This window comes from Oryctolagus cuniculus, chromosome 7, assembly GCF_964237555.1.
Source record: "Oryctolagus cuniculus chromosome 7, mOryCun1.1, whole genome shotgun sequence".
Taxonomy (NCBI): domain Eukaryota; kingdom Metazoa; phylum Chordata; class Mammalia; order Lagomorpha; family Leporidae; genus Oryctolagus; species Oryctolagus cuniculus.
In genome coordinates this window covers 159,185,322-159,200,504 of record NC_091438.1, presented here as the reverse complement: position 1 = coordinate 159,200,504, position 15,183 = coordinate 159,185,322, and the positions used below count along the sequence as shown (strand labels likewise).

General features: G+C 44.7%; 1 protein-coding gene across 7 annotated transcripts in view; it reads right to left on the bottom strand.

Moving 5' to 3' along the window:
- The window catches only part of RERE (arginine-glutamic acid dipeptide repeats), a 442,889-nt gene that overhangs the window by 276,569 nt on the left and 151,137 nt on the right, over positions 1-15,183 (bottom strand). For all 7 annotated transcript variants that reach the window (XM_070079330.1, XM_070079333.1, XM_051858113.2 and 4 more), the window contains exon 2: positions 10,916-11,381. In XM_070079330.1, the coding sequence (XP_069935431.1) occupies positions 10,916-11,237 (322 nt within the window). In that variant the 5' untranslated portion in view covers positions 11,238-11,381. The remainder of the gene's footprint in view (positions 1-10,915; positions 11,382-15,183) is intronic.

The window sequence follows — 15,183 nt, the reverse complement described above, 5'->3', positions numbered from 1 at the left end:
AATTGAGCCAGCAATAGCTAAACCTCAAGAGCTTAGGAGTTCAAAAGCTTGCTCACTAAGCAAAGGGGCAGAGGATTTTAACATAACCGCAGGAAATCTCAGACCAATTAGACTCAGGATAAACATAAATCTTGTCTCTGCTGTGACTGGACTCTGTCACAGGCCCGCAGACTTCGTGCAGGATCCAGCCTGAAAATGCAAACAAAAGAACCGACTGCCTCTGCTCATGCTCCTGGACTCATCAGTGCCTCCAGGTCCCCGCCCTCCCAAAGGCTGCCAGCCTGCTTCCCAACCAACTAACAGGTGTGCCATACAACTCTGAGAGTATTCATGGTTTGTGGCAGTTTATAATGGTGACATCTTAACTGATTTTCTCATTCAGTTTCCATTCCAAGTAAAAGATATGCACATGTTATTAAAAAGAAAAAAAAAAAAACTCACAGTTTCAAAAATAGCAACATCTAGGATGGCAACTGCCTCAATGGGAAACCTGAGTAGAAAGCTTCTTGATAGCATTTATACTGAACTAACCAGGGGTGGGAGGATGTGGGGAGGGCATCACGGCCTTGTTTATAAGGTGTCATGCCTGCTAGAGCTTGACAGGAAACAGAGAAGGAGACAACGTAATACCTAAACGCTTTCAACAATACAACACAAAAATAATTTTAACATTATTTAACTGAGTAAGTCCAATAAATCATATTTTTTAATGCTGCATAAAATACTAGGTGATGAAAGAATTTTAAGAGCAGACTGAACTGGAGGCTGGGACTGGAAACCCTTAGAGAAAAGTAGGCCAAACCTGGCCTACAAGTCACATCTGACCTCTGCTGTCTGCTCTTGTAAGCTCGGCAGGCCAAGCGTGGTTTGACAGGTTGCACCTTACAAAAATCAAGAAAGACAAGATTAGTCTCAAAATTTCCATCGCTCCCCGCAATCTTTTTTACTAGAGTGCTTTAGAACACCAGTTTCTCTTGTTTCTCCTGACCTCATGGAGACAATAATGCTTTATGTGCAAAGAATGCATATAATTTGAATAAATTCCTAATATACACTTAAAGGCTAATAATCATTTATTTCTTGGGGCTCAAAAAAGATGAAATAAAATTCCAATATAAACAGAAGAACTAAAGAGCTAACTAATGTAATCCACAAATAAAAGCACATTATAATGCAATTAAAAGTTAAGTATTGGCCAGCGCCATGGCTCAATAGGCTAATCCTCCGCCTAGCGACGCCGGCACAATGGGTTCTAGTCCCGGTCGGGGCGCCGGATTCTGTCCCGGTTGCCCCTCTTCCAGGCCAGCTCTCTGCTGTGGCCCAGGAGTGCAGTGGAGGATGGCACGGGTGCTTGGGCCCTGCACCCCATGGGAGACCAGGAAAAGCACCTGGCTCCTGGCTTCGGATCAGCGCGGTGCACGGGCCGCAGCACGCCAGCCGTGGCGGCCATTGGAGGGTGAACCAACAGCAAAAGGAAGACCTTTCTGTCTCTCTCTCTCACTGTCCACTCTGCCTATTTAAAAAAAAAAAAAAAAAAAAAAAAGTTAAGTATTGCTGGCGCCGCAGTTCACTAGGCTAATCCTCCGCCTTGCGGCGCTGGCACCCCGGGTTCTACTCCTGGTTGGGGTGCCGGATTCTGTCCCGGTTGCCCCTCTTCCAGGCCAGCTCTCTGCTATGGCCAGGGAGTGCAGTGGAGGATGGCCCAAGTGCTTGGGTCCTGCACCCCATGGGAGACCAGGAGAAGCACCTGGCTCCTGCCATCGGATCAGCGCAGTGCGCCGGCCGCAGTGGCCATTGGAGGGTGAACCAACAGTAAAGGAAGACCTTTCTCTCTGTCTCTCTCTCTCTCTCACTGTCCACTCTGCCTGTCAAAAAAATTAAAAAAAAAAAAAATATTTTCCCAGCTAATCCAAAGACACACACCTAAGAGAACGGAAGGCAGTCAAACCCAAGTATATGTGGCAATAAGTTTTTCCTGTTGAAATTCATACGCTGCAGTCTTCGCCCTTGTACCTCAGAATGCAGCCTTGCTTAGGAACAGTGGAGCTGCAGCTATAAGGTCACATGAGGTCACTGAGGTTGCAGATAAAACTACTGAAGGTGAAGTAGAGTGGGTCCTGATGCAACATAACTGGGGTCTGCACAAAGGGGAGGAATGGGGACACACGGAGAATGCTGTAGGAAGGGGGGCAGAACAGAAGACACAGGACACAAACTCGCAGGGAAAACGAATTTATTCAAGAAGAAAAATAAATGTGCAGAGGTGGCGGAGCCCCTCTGTCCTTACAAACGCCCTGTGAAGACTGGAATTACGCTGCCACAAAGCAAGGAACCAGGAGCTGGAGGACAGCGGGGACAGAGCCTTTCCCGGCGCCTGCAGGGGGACATGACCCTGCCCACACATCGATCTGCTGTGCCAGTCACTGTTGGCAGCACGCTGTCTGAGCAGCCCTAACAAGCCCACACACTGCCTCACTGTGCCTCCTCCCACGTGAGACTGAGGTCTAAAGACTTCAGACAGGCAGCCGGCTCACAGGAGTCCAGTGTGTTAAGCAAACATGTGAGGTTGGATCCTCCTGGCAACAGGGACCCACTGAAAGGCTTAACAGGTTACTGCATTAGGGCTATTGAATGCAAATGAATTTGAAACAGGAGTCAAAACACATTTTTTCTAAAGCTAGGCCTAAAGCTTTCTTTATGCCAAAATTCATGCTTCTTGTTACCTTAAAGTAAGATTCTATAAAACAAAATTGAACGCTGATCTATCCCAAAACAAAACCTCAAGAACATGCCTCCATTTGCATGTCACATCTACATAAAATTCTTCTAAATAGTCGGGACACAGACAATAAACTGCAGATCAAATAAGCCTTATTTTCAAAAACTATTTACGTCCTGGAACACCAAATGCCAGGGCTCCGCTTTGCTTTTTGTGGAGGAGGAGTGTCTGCCTGCCTGCCTGCCTGCCTGCCTCAAACAAGGTTTCAAGGACTCAAAAGAGCAAGACTCTGAAGCTGCACGTGCCTCCACAGTCACAGGCCAACCCCCAGAGAAAACCAGTAACCAGATGTCAGGACACTTCATCGGTTACACTGCTGGTGACTCCCTCTCCTCTTTTTTTTTTTTTTAAGATTTATTTATTTATTTGAAAGAGCTACAGAGAGGCAGAGGCAGAGAGAGATATCTTCCATCCACTGGTTCACTCCCCACTTGGCCACAATGGCCAGAGCTGAGCCAGTCCAAGGCCAGGAGCCAGAAGCTCTCTCCGGGTCTCCCACGCAGGTGCAGGGGCCCAAGTCCTTGGGCCATCTTCTACTGCTTTCCCAGGCCATAGCAGAGCTGGATCAGAAGTGGAGCAGCCAGGACTCAAACCAGCGCCCATATGGGATGCCGCCAATGCTGGCGGTGGCTTTACCTACTATGCTACAACGTTGGCCCCTCCTTTTCCTCTTTAAACAGGAACATGAACACTTTCTAAAAATATTTTTTCAAAACACATATGCAGAAGACTGCTAAGAATGACACGTTTTCTCACAGTGAACAAATGAATGTAACCAGCACCACACAGCAGAACATGAGCAGACCCCTAGAGTCTCCTTCAGTCTGCTAAAGACACTGGTTCCCAAAGATACATCTTTCCTGGCTACAAACATCAGAGATTAGGTGTCTGTTTTTCAACGATATCTAAAAAGAATCCCATACTCTCTCACTCAATATACTTGATAGTGGTGGGCAGTTAGCCTAGCAGTTAGAAGATGGGCCCCAAGTCCCACATCACAATACCTGGGCTCTGCGTCCAGCTCCAGCTCCTGACTTTCAGCTTCCTGTCAATGCACACACTGGGAGGCAGCAGGTGATAACTGAGTAACAGGGCTCCTGATGACCATGTGGGAGACCTGGTTTGGGTTTGGGCACCTGGGCCTTCATGGGCATTTGGGGAGTGAGCCGGGAGTGAATAGGAGATGAGCACACACATGTGCTTGTTCTCTCGATTTTATTTAAAGACTTGTTTATTTATTTATTTATGAGTCAGACTTAGAGAGAAAGAGTTCATCCACCCACTGATTCACTCCCCAAATGGCGGCCACGGCTGGGGTTTGGCCAGGCTGAAGCAGGAGCCAGAAGCCTCATCCAGGTTTCCCACATGGGTGCAGGAGCCTAACCACTTGGGGCCTAACCATCTTCCGCTGCTTTCCCAAGTACATCAGCAGGGGGCTGGATCAGAAGTGGAGCAGCCACACTTGGGATGCCAGCGCTACAGGCAGTGGCCTTATCTGCTTTGGCAAAAACACTAGCCCCTTTCTCCAGATTTCTAAAATTTGTAATATTCTGCTTTTAACTTGAATAGTTTTAAAACATGTAATTCCCTCTTTTGATTTAAACCAGATTCAAAGTTTCATTTTTGGTTATTCTGGATTCTTTCCCAGCTTAAATCCCATTTATATCAAAAGAAATTAAAACTTCAGTGTTCAATGTAAAATTAATTTAAGTTTCCAGGACATTTTTTAGTGCAAGTCCCTAGCTCCTAAAAATATTGAGGAAAATTTGCAAGTAAATGGCAGAAAATGTTTTATATCATCTAGGATTTTACAAACCGCAAACTTAAGTTCTTTGCATTTTAAGTACAAAATTTATCTCCACAAAAAATTTATTTTGCTCCTGTTCAGGAAAGTAAGATACACAAATATTACAGACTTAAAAATCCTTAGTCCTGGGGGCTAGCATTGTGGCATAATGGATTGGACCACCACCTGCATTGCCGGCATCCCACACAGACGCTTCTCCACTTCTGATCCAGCTCCCCATTGGTGCACCTGAGAAACCAGTGGAAGGTGGCCCAAGTTCTTGGGTCCCTGCACCCATGTGGGAGACCTGGAAGAATCTCCTGGCTCCTGTCTTTGGCCTGGCCCAGCCCCAGCCATTGCAGCCACCTGGGGAGTATACCAGTGGGCAGAAGAGCTCGCTTTTTCTCTCTCTCTCTCTCTCTCTCTCTCTCTCTGCAACTCTGCCTTTCATCTGAAGTAAAATAAATCTTAAAAAAAAAAAAAAATTCCTGGGGCCGGCACTGTGGTGCAGTAGGCTAAGCCTCTGCCTGTGGTGCCAGCATCCTACATGGGCACCTGCTCATGTCCTGGCTGTTCTTTTCCAATCCAGCTCTCTGCTAGGAGCCGGGAAAGCAGTGAAGATGGCTCAAGTGCCTGGACTGCTGCACCCGTGTGGGAGACCCGGAAGAAGCTCCCGGCTCCTGACTTTGGATGGGCTCAGCTCCAGCTGTTGAGGCCATTTGGGGAGTGAACCAGCTGATGGAAGACCTTTCTGTCTCTCCCTCTCCCTCTCTCTGCCTCTCAATTAAATAAAATGTTTTTTAAAAAATTCCTTAGTCCTGATTTTTGCAACTCTCATATTCGTGAGGGAGCTTCCTGCTATTCTAGGATGTAAGGTAAACAGGAGAGTCAAAGTTATCAGTTAATATGGTAAAACACAAGAAATGGGGAGTCAGATTTAGTCACTTTAAAAAGATGTTTCCAGCCAGGAGCCAAAGGCTTCTTCCTGGTCTCCCACCTGGGTGCAGGGGCCCAAGGACTGGAGCCATCTTCTACTGATTTCCCAGGCCATAGCAGAGAGCTGGATCGGAAGGGAAGCAGCTGAGACTGGAACCAGTGCCCATATGGGATGCTGGCACCACAGGCAGAGGATTAACCTACTGCGCCACAGCGCTGGCCCCTGGGTGACTGTTTTGATCACATCACTCAAGTCTGTCTTCTAATAACACCTGCTCTGAAAATCAATTCCACTTGTCTAAATTAGACTCCTTCCAAATAGCTGTTAATTTATTAAAGATAATTTATTTTTCATCATACCAAGTATCATTCCAGGAATTGGTTGTCTGTCTTCTTCATTAGATTGTTAGTCATCTGAGGGTAGGAAGTAAGCATTATATCCTGAGAACATGGAAAAATACCTGCTTTGCTATACATGCAATAATCAATAATTAAATAACTGGATTCATCGATGAAGTAAATGACAACTCACATCACCAGATTTAGTATGGTATACAGATGTCTCGTCTCTCACAACAGAGTCTCAGTTACTACAAATATCTCTGGCTACTGTGTGAGACATGTATAGCAAGGAGTACAATTACAGGTAGGGAAACCAATTAGGGGTTTGTTTAAATTAAAGAGTTACTGATCATTGTGCCTGACCTAAAACTTAGCAGCTGGTGGTCAAAACTTGCAAGCTGCAGCATCGAAAACTAAGTGGAGGTGAGGCGATGGATGCTAATTATCCTAATTTGATCATTAATATATATACATGTATCAAAATATTACGTTGTACTTCAAAAATATGTACAATTATTATGTGTCTATAAAAGCAAGTAATCTAATAAAAAATCTAATAAAAATAAGTAATCTAATAAAAAAAAAAAAGATGCTTCCAGGGCTGGCCTTGTGGTCACCTCTGGAGACACCTGTACCTTGGTTGAATCCCAGCTACTCTGCTTGAGATCCAGCTTCCTGTTGATGGGTGTAGTCCAAATACTTGGCTTCCTGCCACCCACATGGGAGACCTGGATGGAGTTCCTAGCTCCTACTTTTGGCCTGGTTCAGTCATCAGCTGCTGTGGGCATCTGGGGACTGAACCAGAAAATGAAGATCTCCCTCTGTCGCTCACTTTCTCTTTCTCTGTCATACTGCCATTCAAATAAAGAAAAGAAAAAATGTTTCCTTATCCAAAGAGCAAGCAGTACTAATAGGCCAATTTTTTTAAAATCTCTCAGTATCAAGTTAATTTTTTGACCAGTTCTACCTGGATCAGGAATAAATGCATTAAACTTCCTACTTCCTAACTGAAAATGGTAGAAAGACATTAATATGCAACCTATAGCAAATGCTAGAAATCAATACACAGAGTTAAAGCGCCCATAAGGGAAATCTGGCTGCACACAGCTGTGTAATAAATCAATTTGTTACCGTGACACTCATCTCAAAAGTTGGGTAATGGCTGATAGACAGCAAAGAAGTTGGATTAGTCACAGAATCAATATACAATAGAGTCCCACAAGGTTTTTGTTTTGTTTTTATTTTTAACAAAGCTGTTAAATCATTCACTGGGAAATAACCAACTCAAGATAGACTTCCAGAAGCATTACTATAACTTGAACATCAGTAAGTAGTAAGTAAATGCTTAAGCTGTTTTCAGAAATTTATTCCACAAATATTACGGATTACATAATGTACACAAACTAGATGGCAGGAATTCGATGATAAACACACACAGAGTTGCTGACCTTACGGCAGGTATTAATCATAACAGAGTGGAAATGAACAGGAAAGCATTACTACTGTGGATGTCGGAAGAGACACACAATGAACAGCATGACAGTATCAATTAAGGAAATCAGACTAACTGGGGGAGAGGAAACACAGACTCTGGAAAAAGCTGATAAAGGCTAAAAAGAAACAAGTGTGCCTGCATACGTGTGGGAGGTGTGTCAGGGGCTGAGGGGTGTTTCCCAGCACGAGGCAATGGCCAGTGCAAAGGCCCTGCGTCAGGAGGCAATACGGGAAATACACGTAGCAAAGACCATTTGACTAAGCTCTAAGGACAAAACAAAGGTAATTCAGGAAATGGGAAACACAGAACAACCACTGTTCTAACAACAGAAGACTAAACCTTCGTTTAAAAAACTTAAATTGTATTCAAAACAACAACAACAACAAAAACCTTCATAATTCTCAGACAAAATAAGCTGAATACAGAACTGTCAGCCTTGGGCAAAGACATATAGTTTGATTCTCAATGTCACTCTAGGAGGTGTATTCATAACTTACACTTAATCTAATATTAAAATCAATTCAGGGGCAAGCACCTGCTCAGTGGTTAAGACAACACTTGAGGTGCGATTGGGAGGCCTAAGTTCAAGTTACAGCCCCACTTCCAACACAGCTTCCTGTAAATGTGCATCTCTGGGAAGCAGAAGTTGACGGTTCAAGTACTTGGGTTCCAGGCACCCGGCTTCAGCCTGGCCCAGCATCAGCCATTGCACACATCTGGGAGTGAATCAGCAGACAAAGGACAGTCCTTCCTTCCCTCCCTTTCCCTCGTGTGTGTGCACGCATGTCTTTCAAGGAAAATGAAAATAAAAAATATTTTAAAAGAAATTCACAAGTACAAAATAATTTTTAAAGTCCTACTCTATGCTTTATAACCTCAAGAAAATGAAAATTAAGAATCTGATGTAGGCAGAGAGGTAGCAAGGAAGAACTGGGACTGCCAGAACCCAAGACACACTTGCAAAGCCCAGACCCCAGCCGCTTCTTAGGCTACAGGCTCAGCACACCTACTCCCCATCATGCACCAGACACCATGATACTCCCAAAGGCCATCAAGTGTGCTTTGGCCCTGCCCCAAAACTCCATCTCCTTTGAATACTCAATGAGGCCCTCCCCCAAGCACCACCCTAAACTACAACACTGATTTTCTCCTGAGTGCCGCCTTTGTCTTCAATTACCTCTTAGGTTCCTGCTCCTTTTATCTCCTTGAATTCCTTCACTTGGAGGTAGGAGCCTGCAACAAGTCCAGCCAAGGGAGCTCCCACCCCCACCCCCCCGGGGCACAGATCCTCCATTCAAAAACTAGTGATCCACTGAACACATCCCTCACAACACTGCAGAGGCCCGAAGTGTTCAGGATACAACCAAGTGTGCAGAATCTGCGCAGCTGAGTAAGGAGAAGGTTTTCCAGTACTAACAAACGACATCATTATAGAGTTTACACAAAGAAAAAGGCCAGGAGAAAAGCAAAGGAAAGGGGAAAAAATCAAAACACTCCTATCTGGGAATCTAACCATAGTCTTCTACTTTTGATTCTTCAAGTGAGTAAACCTCAAGAACGGGCAGCGCTTAACACCCTTCATTCGGAAAGACGCTATCTGGAACAGGCAGCCGAGAGATTTAATTGGAAATGCATCATCAATAACAAAATAAAACAACGAGAAGACAATCTTCTCAGAATCAAACATCCACTGGACCTAGAAGGGCGCAAACCCCCAGCCACTGCCCTATTCCCAAACCAAAGGGGCACCTCCTGCTTTGGTGCTACGGGCTTCCCCCAAACCATTTCTGACCTTTATGACACATTTTGCTTCCAGAAAGAACATACTTTGTTCCCATTTCTCAAACGTCCTATATTTACTGAAACAATGCCTGCCTCCGTAAGTACAGTGCTTCCCAAGGCACTTTACTAAGAACTGCTTTGTAACTAAGCCTGAGCAATCCCCCATCACCTTCTAAAAGTCAACAAGGGAGGATTCCTTGTCACTGGATAGAAGGTACAAAATTAATGTTCGCTGTCTCCTAAGCCCGTGGCTCAGTTCCACAAATGGAACAAACAGCAGGTGTTTGCCACGTGAAAGGGGTTTCCTGGACTGCAGGACCTCTCAGAGTCACTAATGATGGATCTGTCATGAGGGGCACAGTACGGGCAGCATCTCTCACACATATGTGACCATTACCACACTGGCCAAGTGCCCCCACTGACACGTAAGTACGATTCCATGTTGCAGATGTTGAACAGGGCAGTAATGTAGCATGGCACAGCAGCTGGCTTGCTGACAACAATCTAAACCTCATTTGCACGTCAGACAGCTTGAATCGAGAGAAAGGGATAGCAAGTTTCATTTTTAAGTTATCATACCGTAATCAACATCTAAATGAATTCACGATTTACAACAGGCTCTTAGTGAGCAATGTTCTTCAAACATGAATACTGACAGCACTGTAACCTACACATAACTACATCTCTACCTCGCCAAGCCCTCAACTTCAACAATTTATACCACATCGGTATCTCAGTTAATGTTCAGTCCTGAAATTCTAGTTGTGAATATAGTTTTAAGTCTAATATCAGTTATCTTTTGAAAATCAAAATCAATTCCTGTGTGGGTCAAAACACACCTGGAACTTACATGAAGTATCAAACAGCTACAGTGCTCACCATTAAACGGACTGTACCGGGGTAATCACGTAACAAAGTGAAGTCTTTTCACTCCCTTCTTGGAAAACAATCAAATCGGGTAGCTTGAATCTTTAATTTTAACTTATATTAGAAGCTTGTCACTCCTCAGCACTGTGAGTAATTCAACCAAAAAAAGTCTTCCTGACTTCTCTAAGAACAGTCTCTTAACACACACAACACAGCAGGCCAGGAAACGCTTTGCTGGGGCCCACGGGTTCACCCTCACTTGTTTCCCCGCGTTTCATCAGAAAGCTGGGTCCATCTGCTTTCGAAAAACGCTGTCAGCTTCAAGACACTGAAGGGTCACAGCACATTTTCCAGCAAACCAAACCGTTGTTGGCTTCCTCTATTATCATTGATTAGTGAGTCTGCAGCTCAATACTTTGGAAAAGGAGGTTACAGGAGCAATAAACCTTGGTCTGGAGGCCGCTACAAAGACCTCTCTAGCTTCCAGTCAATCCTGTTCCAACATAAAATTTCCTGTTTCCAAGTATCCTAAGGTTCAACTCCTCTCCATCATTTCCATTTAGCAGGGCCATCACAGCCTAACTCGTGACTGAAATTAAAAGGCTAAGATGAATTCAGAAAATGAAAACTACTGAGCATACGGCTAAGTGAGAGGACAAGCAGCACGAGAAAGCAAGGAAAGAGCGCGAACTGCACAGGCTGCGATGGAAGAGCAAGTCAAGGCCCACACAGGCAAGAGCGGAGTAAAGCTACCTGAGCCAAAGAGGGCCACTTGCTTACTACAGGGAGTTTTCCTGCCCCAAACCAGGGCTGCTCTTCTAGGTTCCAGGCATTCCTGCACATACAGAGCAGGTACTCACTTCATCAAAATGCTGAGCTACTCCCTCAACCACAAGCACTGTGAAGACCCGAACGTGATGCTCCTTACCTCCTGGCCGATAGACAACATCATCCTCCGTGATGTAGGAGGTTATCTCGCCAGTGTCTGTCCTTTCGTAGCGGGATTTTTTTTTCGGGGGCTTCTTTTTGTTCTTCTTGGTGGACTCCTCAGTGGTGGCGCTGTTGTCATTGTCCTCATCTTCACTGTGATCACTCTCGGCATAATTTTTGGCTCCTCCTTCCAAGGTGCAGCTCCTCCTTGGCCTTGAGTTCTCACTCTCTCGGGCTTTGTCCCTTTTCTCTCTCTCCCGGTCCCGGTCCCGGTCCCGGTCCTTCTCCTTGTCTTTGTCTTTATCTTTGTCGGCTGTCATGATTCGCCACGTGCCTTCTTCTGTCCTCTCACGGCTAGGCCTCCGTGAAAGGTAGACAGTAAGCCTGGGCTTCAGTCTTCTGAATTTCTCACTCAATTCCAGGGAAAATCCAACCACTCCAACTACCCCAACGTTTCAAAAATGCTAAGAGAGAAAGAGAGGGGAAGAAATCAGTTTTAACACTTCCTGAAACGCCCCTCCTAAAATAATATTTTGTCAAACCAATCTCACATTAACTAACTCTTGCTTTAGACCCAGAAACCTCACATAGGCCATGAGGAAAGGTAGGACAATTACTACAAAATTTCAGTACATTCTTCTTCACTTCAGCTAGCAAATGGCTTGGGGTTTTCTACTCCACCAGCAATGAAAGATGTTTGAGTGTGTGAAAGCAAACTAGCCTTCTATACACCGTTTTCTCCTTAAGAAAAATGTAAAGTGTTCCCTAGTGGACAATATAAAATGGGAGTAATTATACCAAAGGAATTTAATAACCCATAAGACAAATTTAAAGGGGAAAGAACCTGTAGCAGAAATTATTTAGCTGAAAAATAATTTAATTAACTGTAGGAAATGTCTCAGGGTGTCCAACAGTGCACAAGCTTCAGAAAATCCTTTGTAACGAACTTCTGCAAATTCCCAGAGTGCCCTTCCAGAATAATGTCAGATCTCACTCGGAGAAGCAAGGATGCCTTCACCTTCACCTACAGCTCAATTTCTCAGCACACCACTCCGGGCACGGAGCAAGAATCATGGTCTCCCTATAGATACACCATCTCCACCTCAACAAAACACAGCCACTGCCAGTGTTAGGGAATACTGGGTCGTTTTTATAGTCCTCCAAATTTCCACAGCTGATACATTCTCTAATGAAACTCCTCCCCAGAATCAAACTGAGCAAGACAAGTATGAACTGGTAAGAGTCTGCAATGTAAGGATGAATCCCGAACTGCAACCCCACCATAGTTATTTTTTTGTTTTGGAAAATTTATTGATTTATTTGAAAGTCAGAGTTACAGAGAGGCAGAAGCAGAGAGAGAGAGGGAGATCTTCCATCTGCTGATTCACTCCCCAGATGGCCGCAATGGCCAGAGCTGTGCCAATCTAAAGCCAAGAGCCAGGAGCTTTTTGGGGGCCTCCCACACGGTGCAGAGGCCCAAGGACTTGAGCCATCTTCCACTGCTTTCCCAGTAGAGACCTGGATCTGAAGTGGAGGAGCTGGGTCCTAAACCGGTGCCCATATAGGATGCTGGTACTGCAGGCAGCGACTTTACCCGCTACGCCACAGCACCGGTCCCCAACACAGTTCTTAAAAAAGTTTAATAGAGGGCCAGTGTTGCGATGCAGTGGGTAAAGCCACCACCTGTAACAACAACATTCCTTAGGAGTGCTAACTGAGTCCCAGCTGCTGTGTTTCCCAGCCAGTTCCCTGCTAATGTGCCTGGGAAAACAGTGAGCACAAGATGGCCCAGTGCTTGGCCCTGCCACCTATGTGGGAGACAGAGATGAAGCTCCAGGATCCCGGCGTCAGCCTGGCCCCACTCAGCGCTACGGCCATTTGGGGAGCGAATCAGTGGATAGAAGACCTCAGTATACCTTTCTCTGTCTCTGCCCCTCTCTCTCTGTAACTGACTTTCAAATAAATAAGTTAAAAAGAGGATATTATTTAAAAATTTATAGCAGTGAAAAAAGTATCTGATTTAACAAGTCAGTTTTGGAATACCTAATAGCCACTGATTTATCACCTTCCCTGATACTCCATCTCACATTCTTATCAAACACTGTCAAAGTGCCAGGTGCCCAGAATTAAAAAATACAATTACAGAAGCATGCATGGTCCTTGCCTTCAATGTTCAAAAGCAACAAAAGGAGGCAACCGATCAATCTGAGAACCATCTGCTGCTCATGCTGTGAGGGCCAGATAGGAATAGCACATGCAAACAAACAAAAGAGGCATCCTAGCCGCTCAGACAACAACAAACAAATCAGTCTGAAATTACACGCCTCAGATGTCGAGAAAATTCTCTTTGGTCAGGCCAAAACCACAAAAATTATCACACACTCTCTCGAAGCTCTAAGATCAAACTTGAAGCAGAAAAGACCTCCTCCCAAGCATGTCAAATAGCTTTAGGAATTCAGGAAAATGAAAAATGCTAACAACCATCTTTATGAGACAGGCTGAAGAGGGAGCAGTGATACCAGCCATCTATAGCAAGGCCAGAAGGTTGAAAGCTTGGAGCGCAAATCTAGATTACTCAAATCTACATATGAAATAAGCTTTGGGAGCCAACACCACCTGCAGTGCCAGCATCCCATATGGGTACTCCTCTTCAGATCCAGCTCCCTGCTAATGCGCCTGGGAAAGCAGTGAAGGATGGACCAGTCCTTGGCCCCTGCAACCATGTGGAAGACCCGGAAGAAGCTCCTGGCTCCTGGCTTTGGACTGGCCCAGCTCCAGCCATTGTAACCATTTGGGGAGTGAACCAGCAGACGGAAGATTCTCTGTCTGTCTGCCTGTCTCTCTCTCTAACACTGCCTTTCAAATAATAAAAAATCTTTTTTAAAAAAATTTCAATTTTCTGAATGCATTTCAAGAAAAAGAAAAAGTATCCTAGTGCCTATAGAAGTTCTGCCCAGATGAGTCACCTGCTAAAAAGACAAATAATAAAACTCCCAGGTATAAAACTCCTCAGAAGTAGCTCTCAGGCCACTTGAGTTCTTAAATTTAAAATTTTTATTTATTTATGAGATGAGGTGGGTACATGGCACAGAGACAGAAGCAGAGAGATCTCCATTAACTGGTTCACTCCTCAAACGCCCACAACAGCCAGGACTGTAGCACAAGGGTTAGCAATTGGAAATACATGAAGAGGTATATGACTTTCTCCACCAGCTTTAAGCTGAGAGTAAGAACAAGCCCTCATGCCAGAAGTGAAACTAGCAGCTGACACAGCTGTCAAAAAAGCATTTCTTCTCCACACTGAAAACTATCAAGGTCTACTGAGAGTGCAAATAAACGAGGCGCTCCGGCTGAAACCCCTCCTCTGAGCTGCAGTTGAGGACAGAAGGGAAAGATCACTCTCCCTAGGGTTAACAACGTAACAGCTCCAGAAAACAGGAGGGAAAAAATGTCATTTCAGCACTCAAAGAAGAAGAAATAACAAACGCAAACTGTACATTCAACATTCCTCACTACAAAATCATATACTGTTTCTATTTAGAAAGAAAACAGTTGTTTCTGCCAAGACTGAACAAGAAAAAGTCAAGAAACAATACAAGATATCCACAAAATGAAAGCCAGTGTTCTGTGCGTGCCTGTATAAATATATAATGAAAGTTCTTAGCCATCTGAAAAGTAGCTGCATTTATATAATGAATATATAATATATGCCATGGTTTGGAAATTGGTCTGAGTATCCCCCAAATGCCCATGTAATGCAGTCTTAGCCCCAGGGGCACACATTGTGGGAACAGCAGGTCAAGCACCCATCTGGGACACCCACAGAACAGAGTGTTGTTCTGAGTCCCAGCTACTTCAATTCCAATTCACTTTCTGTTAATGCATCCTGAGAGGCAACCCATGATGGCTCAAGTGCTTGGGCCCCTGCCACCAAAGTCGGAGTCCTGGATGGAGTTTCTGACTCCTAGCTTTGGCTTGGTCCAGCTCCAGTTGTTGCACGTATCTGGGGAGTAAACTAGTGTATGAAGAATAACAACTCTTTCTCTTTCTCTCTCCCTCTCTCTCTGTGTGTGTGTGTGTGTGTGTGTGTGTGTGTCTTTCAAGTAAATGCAAATAATAAATAGGTAAAAAACAAAAGACTTAGCCCCCGCATGGTGCTATTGGAAGGTGGTAGAACTTTTAAAAGGTAGGCCTACTGGGCAGTGCTCAGGTCACTGAGGCAGCGCCCTGAGAAGATAATCTCTTGTGACCACTTGAGTTCTTTAT